Source organism: Schistocerca cancellata, chromosome 3 (genome assembly GCF_023864275.1).
Source record: "Schistocerca cancellata isolate TAMUIC-IGC-003103 chromosome 3, iqSchCanc2.1, whole genome shotgun sequence".
Classification (NCBI taxonomy): domain Eukaryota; kingdom Metazoa; phylum Arthropoda; class Insecta; order Orthoptera; family Acrididae; genus Schistocerca; species Schistocerca cancellata.
In genome coordinates this window covers 731656356-731669933 of record NC_064628.1, presented here as the reverse complement: position 1 = coordinate 731669933, position 13578 = coordinate 731656356, and the positions used below count along the sequence as shown (strand labels likewise).

General features: G+C 43.9%; 1 protein-coding gene across 1 annotated transcript; it reads left to right on the top strand.

Moving 5' to 3' along the window:
* Positions 1-283: 283 nt before the first annotated feature.
* LOC126176989 (solute carrier family 22 member 21-like) lies at positions 284-11622 on the top strand. The gene is made up of 2 exons (XM_049924200.1): positions 284-462; positions 11009-11622. Exons 1-2 carry the CDS (start codon positions 304-306, stop codon positions 11195-11197), a joined length of 348 nt encoding a protein of 115 aa, XP_049780157.1. The 5' UTR covers positions 284-303; the 3' UTR covers positions 11198-11622.
* Positions 11623-13578: the final 1956 nt, after the last annotated feature.

Here is a 13578-nt window from a genome sequence, read left to right as displayed (position 1 = left end):
CATTGTTCCTTTATTGACACCATATGCAATACTCGGGCGTCATAAACGGTAAATATACAAATGGACAAAATTACCCATCACTCTCAGTCTCTTCGTTTACATAACGAGCAGTAACGTATGAGGTCCAGATGGCGCTTTCTTTTAGTTCCGTTGGGCTACGTTTGTGGTTTGTGTGTGTGTGTGTGTGTGTGTGTGTGTGTGTGTGTCTACTACAGTGATTATTTAACTATGTCTAGTAGCTACTCTGATTGCTGTAATGTATGCTCTGATTCAGCTGGTATCATCGGACTGGCGATCACGGTGATGGCGGTGATAACGCAGTTCTTCACGACAGGCACAATCACCATGGCCAACCTGCAGAGTGTGGAGGTGCACCCCACGTGCCTGCGACAGATCGCGGCCTGCGTCGAGTGGGCCGCAGCTGGCGTCGTCATGTCTGCCGTGCCATACGTGGCCCTCATGGTACGTGGAGCGAAACGAACGTGGCTTCTGTACTCGCATTTTCATGGTCTATTACATGAGTGACCTCCAAAAGATGTCAGTAATCAAAATCCTAGCGAAACAGACATCGGGGGAGAGTGAGGCGCAGCGGAAAGGAGAGGAAAAGAAAGGAAGGGAAAGGAAAGTAGGAAGAATGCAAAGGTATTCCAGACTAGAGCTCTCGCAGCTCTTGGATCAGGTTTTCCTGAGGAAAGATATCACGACCACCATACTTATTGCGTATCACTCTTGTATTAAAAGGTTCGTATGCTAATATCGTGTAATACTTGTAAGATTTAGCGTTCTTATGTACCGAACTTCATGCTACAGTGGTTGTCAGTTGCCTCAGGAACGTATCAGCAAGAATGACGAAACAGTGGGTCATAAGACGCTACAGATATTCCAAGGAACCATCTCAGCCATGAAATCTTATATTCTTACGACCATCAAGCATCTATGTCCTCGCCGGCCGCGGTGGTCTAGCGATTCTAGGCGCTTAGTCCGGAACCGCGAGACTGCTACGGTCGCAGGTTCGAATCCTGCCTCGGGCATGGATGTGTGTGATGTCCTTAGGTTAGTTAGGTTTAAGTAGTTCTAAGTTCTAGGGGACTGATGACCCTCAGATGTTAAGTCCCATAGTGCTCAGAGCCGTCTATGTCCTCCACATTATTATACTGCCAATAAACGGGTGGTACTTTCTAAAAGACACGTGCGATCCTCCAAAACGAGGTCAGGGGTAATGCTGAAAATTAAGTGAAAAGCCCATATCACCTCAATATGTAAAGAGTACGTTCCATCCCCACAGAAGACTGAGTCATCCAAACTGAAATATCTCTAAAGTATCATATGTATAAGTGATGGTAGATACTTCCTCTCACAACACCCCCTACCTTGTCACAAAGTTCTGTACAGAAACCTCTTCCTGATTACGAGTCTTCGTGGGGAACCAATGACGAATTAATAATAGAAACTATAACACATGCAAAGAGGATCCAACCCAGTGCATCAACTTGGAAGAAACATGCAGTAGAGAGAGAAGCCATAGAGCTGTCTGTTAGTCTGCAGCAAATGTTGCTCGGCATACTCGCAGCGTTAATTTTCAAAAATTATACGATATTCCGATGGTATCCACCACCGCGTCCGTCAGATAAGCCACTGACACTCACAGACGTACATGCTAGGTACATTTCATTCTTTCCTTATTTCAAAATCCCTTACTTGATCTCTCACAGAACATACTTTTCCTTTTCTTGAAAATTTCACTTTAGTTTATTCTTAATCTTATTTGTTCTTTCTTAGTTTTCGTCCAGGTCTCAGTTCCGCATGTGAGCGTAGGTGATGCTTTTATTATGTAGAATTCTGTTTTTGTGTCCTTCCTGCATTTATTAGGTAATGTGCCAAATATACAGGGTGTTTCAAAAATGACCGGTATATTTGAAACGGCAATAAAAACTAAACGAGCAGCGATAGAAATACACCGTTTGTTGCAATAGGCTTGGGACAACAGTACATTTTCAGGCAGACAAACTTTCGAAATTACAGTAGTTACAATTTTCAACAACAGATGGCGCTGCGGTCTGGGAAACTCTGTAGTACGATATTTTCCACATATCCACCATGCGTAGCAATAATATGGCGTAGTCTCTGAATGAAATTACCCGAAACCTTTGCCAACGTGTCTGGCGGAATGGCTTCACATGCAGATGAGATGTACTGCTTCAGCAGTTCAATTGTTTCTGGATTCTGGCGGTACACCTGGTCTTTCAAGTGTCCCCACAGAAAGAAGTCACAGGGGTTCATGTCTGGCGAATAGGGAGGCCAATCCACGCCACCTCCTGTATGTTTCGTATAGCCCAAAGCAATCACACGATCATCGAAATATTCATTCAGGAAATTAAAGACGTCGGCCATGCGATGTGGCCGGGCACCATCTTCCATAAACCACGAGGTGTTCGCAGTGTCGTCTAAGGCAGTTTGTACCGCCACAAATTCACGAAGAATGTCCAGATAGCGTGATGCAGTAATCGTTTCGGATCTGAAAAATGGGCCAATGATTCCTTTGGAAGAAATGGCGGCACGGACCAGTACTTTTTGAGGATGCAGGGACGATGGGACTGCAACATGGGGCTTTTCGGTTCCCCATATGCGCCAGTTCTGTTTATTGACGAAGCCGTCCAGGTAAAAATAAGCTTCGTCAGTAAACCAAATGCTGCCCAAATGCATATCGCCGTCATCAATCCTGTGCACTATATCGTTAGCGAATGTCGCTCGTGCAGCAATGGTAGCGGCGCTGAGGTGTTGCCGCGTTTGAATTTTGTATGGCTAGAGGTGTAAACTCTGGCGCATGAGACGATACGTGGACGTTGGCGTCATTTGGACCGCAGCTGCAACACGGCGAACGGAAACCCGAGGCCGCTGTTGGATCACCTGCTGCACTAGCTGCGCGTTGCCCTCTGTGGTTGCCGTACGCGGTCGCCCTACCTTTCCAGCACGTTCATCCGTCACGTGCCCAGTCCGTTGAAATTTTTCAAACAGATCCTTTATTGTATCGCTTTTCGGTCCTTTGGTTACATTAAACCTCCGTTGAAAACTTCGTCTTGTTGCAACAACACTGTGTTCTAGGTGGTGGAATTCCAACACCAGAAAAATCCTCTGTTCTAAGGAATAAACCATGTTGTCTACAGCACACTTGCAAGTTGTGAACAGCATACGCTTACAGCAGAAAGACGACGTACAGAATAGCGCACCCACAGACTGCGTTGTCTTCTATATCTTTTACATCACTTTCAGCGCCATCTGTTGTTGAAAATTGTAACTACCGTAATTTCGAAAGTTTGACCGCCTGAAAATGTACTGTTGTCCGAAGCATATTGCAACAAACGGTGTATTTCTATCGCTGCTCGTTTAGTTTTTATTGCCGTTTCAAATATACCGGTCATTTTTGAAACACCCAGTAGTACAACATATCATTCCAGATTTTTTTACTTATTGTTGATATCAGTTTGATATTTGTAAATTAGATTATACCGCAAGAAATAAAATTTAGATGCCTGTTCTAGTTATTTTCTATTTAGCGTTACGAGTTCAAAAGAATAGATGACAAGTCCGATAACGCAAACAGAACTTTACATCAATATCTGTTGATTTAACACCATGACGACTGATAAATTTTCGTCGCTGCTATGAAAGCTTTGAGCGGGCTAATTAGTATGTATTATACGTGTAGGTTTAATGCTGAAAAATGTATAAAGGTGCAGAATTGGAAACTGACCAGTTATACAGATTCTATGAATATAATCTTCAGTAGCTTCTCTTCCGAGTCTTCAAATGAATTGATTACTGCTTACCATCGAATAATTAGTGAACTTTGTTTCTTCCTGCTTTCATCTCCATCAATATGACTATGCGTTCTTGTGGTATAAGACTGCACGAAAACACAGTCGATTTCGAGTTGCAAAGTCTTTGATACGTGAGAGTTTCCTGACGCATGGGACAAGGATGAGTTCCAATTAATTTTTATTAGCCTGAATACAGCTTTCGATCCTAACAGCCAGTGTAAGTGTGTAATTAGTTTATACATTGTGAAAAGCGTAATCATGAGGCTATTGTATACCTCATTGTTTCAGTTGTCATATGCAGCATCCACGGAAGCTAATTTCAGTAGCCAAAATTAAAAGACACGCCCATAAACAATTCTTATCCACCCTTAGAATCTTCTAAAATGGGTAATTCTAGATTAAATTTAACTGAATGGCTTAAAAATACCAGTAGATACCCCATAAGACGTCGCCAGAAAGTATCCAGGGATAACGCTGCATAAGAACCAACTTCGCTCGAGCCTCCCATCATAGAGTCCTTATAAGGTAAGTATGACAAGCATTTACTACGTAAATACACTTAGCACAGCACGTTCGATGCTGTGATGCTATCCCACAACACGGAGAACCTCGACAATTCTGTTCGTGTGTAAGAGGTAATTTAGAGTAGACTGTGGCGGCAGTGGGAATCTTGATCGAGGAGGGAGGCATGCTAGGATAGTCCATGTTGATGTCTCAACCACTGTGCCAAAGTTGCTTACTGACTAGCGCACACGCAGTGGTTAGCGCACTGGACTCGCATTCGGGAGGACGACGGTTCAATCCCGCGTCCGGCCATCCTGATTTAGGTTTTCCGTGATTTCCCTAAATCGCTCCAGGCAAATGCCGGGATGGTTCCTTTGTAAGGGCACGGCCGACTTCCTTCCCCATCCTTTCCTAATCCGATGAGACCGATGACCTCGCAGTTTGGTCTCTTCCCCCAAAAACAACCAACCAACTAGCGCACCTGTCTAGTAAGTATGAGACCCTGGTTCAATTCCCAGGCTTGGTACAAAATTTCACTCCCCGCTTCTGTCTATTTACACATACATAAAATGCAATAAAGGGTTATTCTGTCTATGTATTCGCCGTACCTAACGTTTTTTTTTTACTTTGAGGGTCAGTTGCCAATTCCCTGAAAAAAGCATCGATCAAGTCTTTCTGCATTTCATTAGAATTTTCTAGCACCGCAACTTCTCTGTATAACACATCATCTTCTGCGAAAAGCCTCACAACAGTCTTCCAACAATATGTACGACGAACTACGAGGGGATGTAGAAGGTGTCTTGAGGAACCAAATGAGGACAGGTGCTCGTGTTCGGGGACGTCATCCAACGACGCTACTGGACGCGAAAGTTACACGTGGCGGCACCTGCCCCTAGGACTCTTCTCTGGCAGACCGCGAGCAAGTCTAAGACCCTAGTTTTCGATATTCGCTTATCATGACTGATTCCCAGATGATGATGATGATGTTTGGTTTGTGGGGCGCTCAACTGCGTGGTTATCAGCGCCCGTACAATTACCCAATCTTTGCTCAGTCCAATTTCGCCACTTTCCTGGATGATGATGAAATGATGAGGACAACACAAACACCCAGTCATCTCGAGGCAGGGAAAATCCCCGACCCCGCCGGGAATCGAACCCGGGACCCCGTGCTCGGGAAGCGAGAACGCTACCGCGAGACCACGAGCGGCGACTGATTCCCAAGACTACCAGTAGACCAGATGGTATTACCTTCTTCATAGACAGACCTTTTCTTCTATGAATGTTATGCTGTGTTGCTGTGGTGGCTGACGGGGTCGGGTTTCCATCCGCAGTGTATTGTCTCACTGAACTATATATATACAATCTTCGATGTTTTGAGACATAGCATGGAGGATGTAACAGAAAGAGAACTACAACGTCGAATTTACTGGCACGGCCTACGGCTTACACTGGAGTAACCAGCTATAGGCCGCATTATATGATGAATGGCAGACATTCCGAGAAGTCGGCGTCTTTATTGAACGTGAAAGACAAAAACCATGAATGAAAGGGAACGGGAAGGACCTATACATATGAAAGCTGTAATAGGCGTCAGACAACAGTCTTCAAGTGATGTACAATACCATTTCTTCCTCTAATGCAGGAAGTGAAATTCAGTGTACAAAGAATATGTGAACCAAACGTTACAAACTAAATGTTCCATTGAGATCTCGACTGTTTTATTCTCGTGTTTAAATTAGTTTATAGGATAGCTGACACTTCCAACAACAATGCTCCCACTATTTTTGAATGAAATACAGTTATGATTGGTGCTCAAAATTCCTACCTCCAGCGCCACTGCATGTTTGACATCAGCGCATCTTTGACCGCCACACTCGCTAAAAGATACCGGGCATTGTGGGAACAACCTTCCACGCAGTAGGTTTTAGTACGCCACAAACTTCAGATGTTCCAACGGGAAGAAGTCCACCGGGTTGAGGTAAACGCGACCGTGGGGGCCATTTTACAGGGCCACCTCGACCAGTCGAGCGATTCTCAAATATCTGTGCTATATGGGTTCTGACAGCTAGACAGAATGGTTTGGATCCTTCATCGTGCTGCAACCCCATGCGTCGACGGACTTAAAGTGTTAACTCCACCAATAATGTCGGCAGCACTTCTTGGACCAACGTCTTATAGCTGTATCCTGTGATTCATGGAGGAAGGGTGTAGAGATCGATCAAGTAAACAGCCCACACTTTATGATGAACTTTCCTTGACGACATCGTGGGGGTTCGCCTCGACCCATTCGTGGAAGCTGTTGACGTAGAACACACACACTCACTGGGGAAGGACTCCATTGTAATACGGCTCCCTGGCGCATCTCTACTGGAACCACTGCCTAAACTCGACACAAGGAACGAAATCGTCGACCAACAGCGCCTATGTTTTCTGAGGACGAAATGAATGCCTTTCCTCATGCAATGCCCTCCAAATCGCTGTGGCGGCTTTTAATTACGTGTGCTATAGCGAGAGTGCTTGCAGATAAGTGGACATAGAACTTTCCTCTAGTACGTCCTCCGCAAATCGGCGTGCGTACACCTCACGAGCGACCTCTGGCATGTCGATGCCCTGTAAAGTCAACTGTTTCAACCAGAGGCTAAACGATGGGTACAAACATGGAGTGGTTCCGCGGAGGCATCAGATTGGGATGTCTTTGCCCGTAGGAGCGTAACGTTGCTTGCCTATTGCCACTCGCTTCACCTTACTTGATGTACTGGCGCCACTCGGCCCTCGTGAACGTCGCCATGATTCAGCACGAGACAAACTGTTGGTCGACCACAATATTATTTCACCTGGGAATGAGGGTGCTACGGTCGGCTTATTGTGAGATTTTATCACGGTATGTCACGAGGACATGCTGAACCATGCAACACTCTCTTGAAATCGTTCACAATGGGATGGGTTTTCCTTAATTACTTCTGTACTTGTTGTCTGCCCCCGGTAGCTGAGTGGTCAGTGCGACAGAATGTCAAGCCTGAGAGCCCGGGTTCGATTCCCGGCTGGGCCGGAGATCTCCTCCGCTCAGGGACTGGGTGTTGTGTTGTCCTAATCATCATTTCATTCCCATGGACGCGCAGGTGGCCGAAGTGGCGTCAAATCGAAAGACTTGCTCTCGGCGAACGGTCTACCGGACGGGAGGCCCTAGTCATATGACATTTATTTTTACCGTACTTGTTTACTGTAACGTCACCACAATTGCTCCAACGGCCAGGGGTGGCCAAGTGCAACAATGTCGTGGTCGGGTAGTATGACTAAGCGTTGTGGTTCTACAGTATACGTTTGTCATTAGCCACTGTTGCTACCACCGTCAACGGTCTCTGCAACGCAGGAGTGACAGGCGTGGCAGCTTTCAGCGCCATTTAAAGCAAGGACTGATGTCAGGTACGAGGTCTGTTGGTAAATTAAGCCACGTTGAGTCGCATAATGGAAACGACAGTCAGAGTCCGATGAAGCTCTGCACAGATGTGTTGCGCACTGTATCTACTCTGAATAGTTGGATGACGGGATAACTGAATCAAAAAATAACCTTACATTTTATTCTTCCAGGATTTTCCGACGGACACAATGCGGCATCAGTAATGCCTTGAGTATCAATAACGATATTTTTCGTTAGTGATATCGGCGATATGTTAAAGGTGATATTTTTGGCTTTTCGATGTGGGAAGATGCTTTTGTGAGTGTTTCTATGAAAAATGGCTTATATCCGTTGTTAAAGTTTTTCCAAGCGGTCACTTGACAATAGAGATTGAGGTGATTAACTCTCTAAATTACTTTTAACACCAGTAAATATTTCAGTAGTGTCAGTTACAAAGAAACTGAATCGAGATATTTACTCAGCCTGATTCTGTTGGGACCAAGCAGATTTTATGAGACACTAGCTGAGGAACCAGACGTTTCCTGGATGTTTATTCAGAACTGTACCCGTGACGTCATAAACGTGGGATTTGTAGTTGTCTTATATAGCTTAATGTGACTGGGAAGAGATTGTAGGGATCGTATGCTTCACTAGTATGGGAGACAACCGCGTAAAGCTGGCAGAGCAAAGAGCATTTAGCCTTGTGCTTTGTTAATGGTCATGGTATGACATACGCTCACCGGTAATGGCACAAGTTTAATGTAATACGCATATTTGGCGGAATAAGTTGGATTACGAGTAAAAAATAAACTTGCCTGAGTCACTTCCCTTCAGAACTAAAGCTTCTTTAATGTTATGTTGGAGAGAAGTAACTTTAAGGCTCTGTGAGTGAAGGTTTCTGAAGAGCGAGATAATGCATGACGTTCTCTATCAGAGTTAAGCCATGCCTTCGGACGGGGATTCCAAAGAGCGAGTAAAGGCCTGGAGTCTTGAAGTTTAGCAGATCTCGCTTCACTATCTTAACTAGATTCTTGACATCGCGTAGTCTTAAATTTTTTAGCCGTTCCAGTGTATTCTGAAAAAATTGACCATTTTCAAGGCATTTTTACTGATAAGGAAGACAAAATTATTATGTAATGAGTGGGCAACCAAATCACGAAAAATACTTTATAAATTTTGTTTGTCTAGCGAAGAAAACAAATTAAAGCTACTGTAAGAAGCAAAGCAATGTCGTTTGTTTCCAATATACAAAGCGAAATCATTAAACCCATGTATCCCAGCCATGTAAGTTGAATGAGAGTGTGTATTTGTAACTATACAACTGCAGCACTATTTTCTGTCACTCATGCATATTTCCGAAAATGCTTCTGACACCAAGGTAAATAATCTTTCGTTGGAAAGAAGTCTAATGTAACTATAACCTACCGAAATAGGAAAGAAATTTCGTTATCTTTGTAGTACACAAGGCAAAATCAGTAATTGTGAGCGTTGTAGACAAGTAAATTCGCTGTTCCTTCATATTTATAACGATAAGAATGTGATGCTTACTTCTGTCACTGTCGTAAACTTCCGAACATACATCTGTCACTGAAAAAAATTGAGTTAAGAAAAGTTACCAGCGCCGCATATTGCTTCTTTGGTGTACTATGCAACTAATACCACAATTTATTGATTAAACATTAATTATATATGAGCTATCAATCTTTGTGTTGTTGTTGTGGTCTTCAGTCCTGAGACTAGTTTGATGCAGCTCTCCATGCTACTCTATCCTGTGCGAGCTTCTTCATCACCCCATTACCTACTGCAGCCTACATCCTTCTGAATCTGTTTAGTGTATTCATCTCTTGGTCTCCCTCTATGATTTTTACCCTTCACGCTGCCCTCCAATACTAAATTGGTGATCCCTCGATGTCTCAGAACACGTCCTACCAACCGATTCCTTCTTCTAGTCAAGTTGTGCCACAAGCTCCTCTTCTCCCCAATTCTATTCCATACCTCCTCATCTTAGTAGATGATTTTAGACGTAAGTCGATGTAAGATTATTATTATTATTATTATTTGCATATTCAGACAAACACAATTTATTTACGTAAAACATAATTCTTTTCTTCACCATGATCCAGTTTTGGTGAAATGGAACCTGTACTTTGCCCCAAGGTACACTCAGTTTACTTCTGAAACAAACTTATTGTTCTGTTATGGAATTAGCGTGATCAAATAGACAAGCGGACAGACACAACGAATCTTACAGTTTTATCACTATTATAGATATAACAAGTGTATATATTACGTAAAAAACAGTTTCATTGTACGGTACCTAAGTACATTTACAGAATATCGTTCGTTAGTTTTCGCTATTTTTCTACAGTTACTATAAATATCAGAAGAAAGGTGTGTACTATTTGATTTTACATTTTCCTTACTATTCTTACTAGGTACTTCACAACCGCACGGCGTATGAGCACGTTTTCAGTTGGTATGTTTCACCTACTGTGAATACGAAAATAGTAGAACATTTTCGGTGATGACTACGCCACATATAATTTTACAGTAGCTTAGTGGCTATTCTACTCTTGCCTACGTTGTGTAGTATAGGATAGAAACATATACGTGTTGGGATTTAATTAAGGGTTATATGTAGATACTCTGTAACCAAAAATACAAAATTGTGCTAATCACATGCTCCTCCATTCCCGCAGCCAGTGACGCCTGTGTCCTGAGGATGGCATGGCGATCGGTCGGTACCATTTGGACTTCAAGGACTGTTCGGACTAAGTTTTGTTTCATATAGTGAGAGGTGATGATTACTCCACAGAATTTGTAAAACATTTTCATGTACATAAAAGATATCTTTCTTGCCCTTAGAGTAGTCAAGTTTAGAAACACATCGTGACAGAATTTGAAAACCACAGCTGTGCAGCAACATAACCCGGTATGTTACCTTCGGGAAGACAAGTAACTAGTTTCAAATCATGGCCCGGCAGTCATCCTTAGTCGGTAAAAAAGTTCGTAGCTGTTTACATTCCGCTGCAGAGAGAACTATTCGGTACAGGATTTCAGTATTGTTACAGTTTAATATGGGAAAGCCGTATGGGCTGTTAAAGATAAGACCATAGTACTGTAGCCATTTATGATGGTACGCAAAAGCGATGTTACGAAATAGGGAATGTCTCTGTGACTGACCTCGCCCAGCTAAACCAGTTTCTTTTTTCTTTGTGTTTCCATGTTTTATGTATTGTTGTGAATCGCAACTGTAATTTGCATCGCTCATGCGCTTTTCCTTTTTCAGAGTGATAGACGGACGCCCTACGCCATTCTCGCAGCTCTAAACTTGGGGACAGCGTTCGCAATATCGTTCCTTCCGGAATCTGCTTTGCAGAGGCTACCGGAATCATTACAGGATGCTGCCGTCTTCGGCAGAGACCAGAAGTATTGGAGCTGGAAGCCAAAACCACCTCCAGAGTATCCAATGAAGTGAAAGCATTTAGGGAGTTCGTTTAACGATCCAGTCGTTTATATACATCTTCTGAAAGAAAGGTGGAAATTTGTACGCTGTTTGTTGGCATATCTAAAGACTACGCCAATATAGTAGGAGAATGTGACTCTTCATCGATTGTTTTCGAATAAAAGAGATGACAGTTGACTCCAGGGCTAAATGATTCCTTAAAGGTGTCACGAAATATTTTTCAGACTGTACTGATGCTAGATAATTTCACGTAAAAAATATTATCGTAGGAAAATAATTATCAGTTTTAGCACCTGTCTAGAACAGTTTTCTAGTTTTAGAGGAGAATATTACAATATTTGGCAAAATTTAACACAGCTGAAAGGCTGGTTCCCTTATATTCTGAATGTAGAACCACAAGTTGTCTTGGAAAGTTAATTTTGTTTATGCCTGGGAGAAACCAAACTGATATAAAGTATTCATTGAAAGGTTTTCATTCAACCTGTTTGGTGAATGTGTAACACAATATACGATTATGAAGGAATATCGTCCATTATGGACAAAATTACTTTTTAATGGAGAATACTACGAACAAACGGAGGGAGTCGCCATGGGTAGCCCACTCTCACCGGTGGTAGCGAATTTGTACATGGAGAACTTCGAGGAGGAAGCCCTGTCGTCATCCGTATGGAAACCTACTTGCTTTTTCCGTTACGTGGACGACACGTTCGTCATCTGGCCACATGGTATGGGTAAACTCCTTGACTTCCTTACACATCTAAACTCCATACACCCCAACATCAAATTCACTATGGAGACTGAAACGGAGGGTAAATTACCTTTCCTTGACGTCTTGGTCAAGAGAAGGGCTGACGGGCACCCTAGGTCATGGGGTGTATCGGAAGACAACGCACACTGATCTGTATTTGCACGCAGACAGCTGCCACCACCCTTCACAGAGGAACGGGGTACTTAAAACTCTAGTACATAGGGCGCGCACTATCTGTGACGCAGAGAGTCTACCCCAGGAATTGGAACACCTGAGAACTGTATTTCGAAAAAATTGGTACTCAGAGTGGCAGATTCAACGTGCTCTCCGCTCAACCACTGCAGCACAACCTGTTGAGATGGATGAAGTCACTAGGGAGGAGGTAGGCACTGCATTTATTCCATACACAGGCGCACTCTCGGGGAAAATCGCCCGCATTCTGAAGGAACACCGGGTCGGAACCGTGTTTTGTCCTCCAAATAAAACTCGTGCACTGGTGGGGAGCGCCAAAGATGACCTCGGTTTGAGGAAGGCCGGCGTGTACCAGATTCCGTGTCAATGTGGCAAGTCGTGTATTGGTCAGACGATGCGTACCGTCGAGGATCGATGCCGTGAACACCAGAGGCACATTCGACTGATGTATCCGAGCAAGTCGGCGGTCGCTGAACATTGTTTGTCGGAAAATCACGCCATGGAGTATGACCGCACGAGGATTCTGGTACAGACGTCGAGATACTGGGACAGCGTTGTTAGAGAGGCCATCGAAATTCGCACCAATGACGACCTCATAAACCGTGACTGTGGCTATAATCTTAGCAAGACTTGGTAACCAGCGATTGGGTTAATCAAGAGTAAATCGAGCAAACGTATAGTTGTGACGACCACAGCGGACAGAGCCATCACACCGACGTCATCTCAGACGCCGTCGCAATCTGTTCCACCGCGCGACCGTGGGGCGGGGCGCGGACGGCGGAGGGAGCGCGCCGCGGGCGGAGGGTATTTAAACCGGCCGCCGCCGCGACCGAACCCAGTTCCCTCTGAGCAGCCATAGCGCACGGATCTCCATGCTGGCACGTTCACAGGAGCTCAGTCCGTCAGTTCACCTGATGATGGCGACATGTATGATCGCCGAAATATTGTGCCCGTTGGACACTATAGACCGGTAGCACACCCGTGGATATTTTGATTATAAAATTACTTGAGTTTCAATGTCTGCCCTTCAGTGCATATTTAGAAGTCCCTGCTAAACATATATAGTCTACATAGTACTACCTGTTGGAAATCATGACACCGGCGATCCGGATTCTGTGTCTCCTGATTTCGGTGTTATTACTCATTTCAAAAGATTCTATAGAACACAAGGAAGTTAGACACAGAGCACATTCTAAGACAGGTAAGGTGGGGTGAAAATATCGAACTTGAGTTTTCCAATGGAATTGTCCCGGCAGTCGTCTCAATCGAATAAGGGAAAGAAAGGACTAAATCGGGATGCCTGGGTGGTATGTTCCTCTCAAACATCAGTCCAATTTTCCATCCAATGTGCCATCACCCTACATCTTAAATTTACAAGCAGTTAACTGCTTGTGAAAAGTTTCCTTACTTCCGAAATGTCAGTGACTAGTATTGCAAATCATCAGGAGAACGC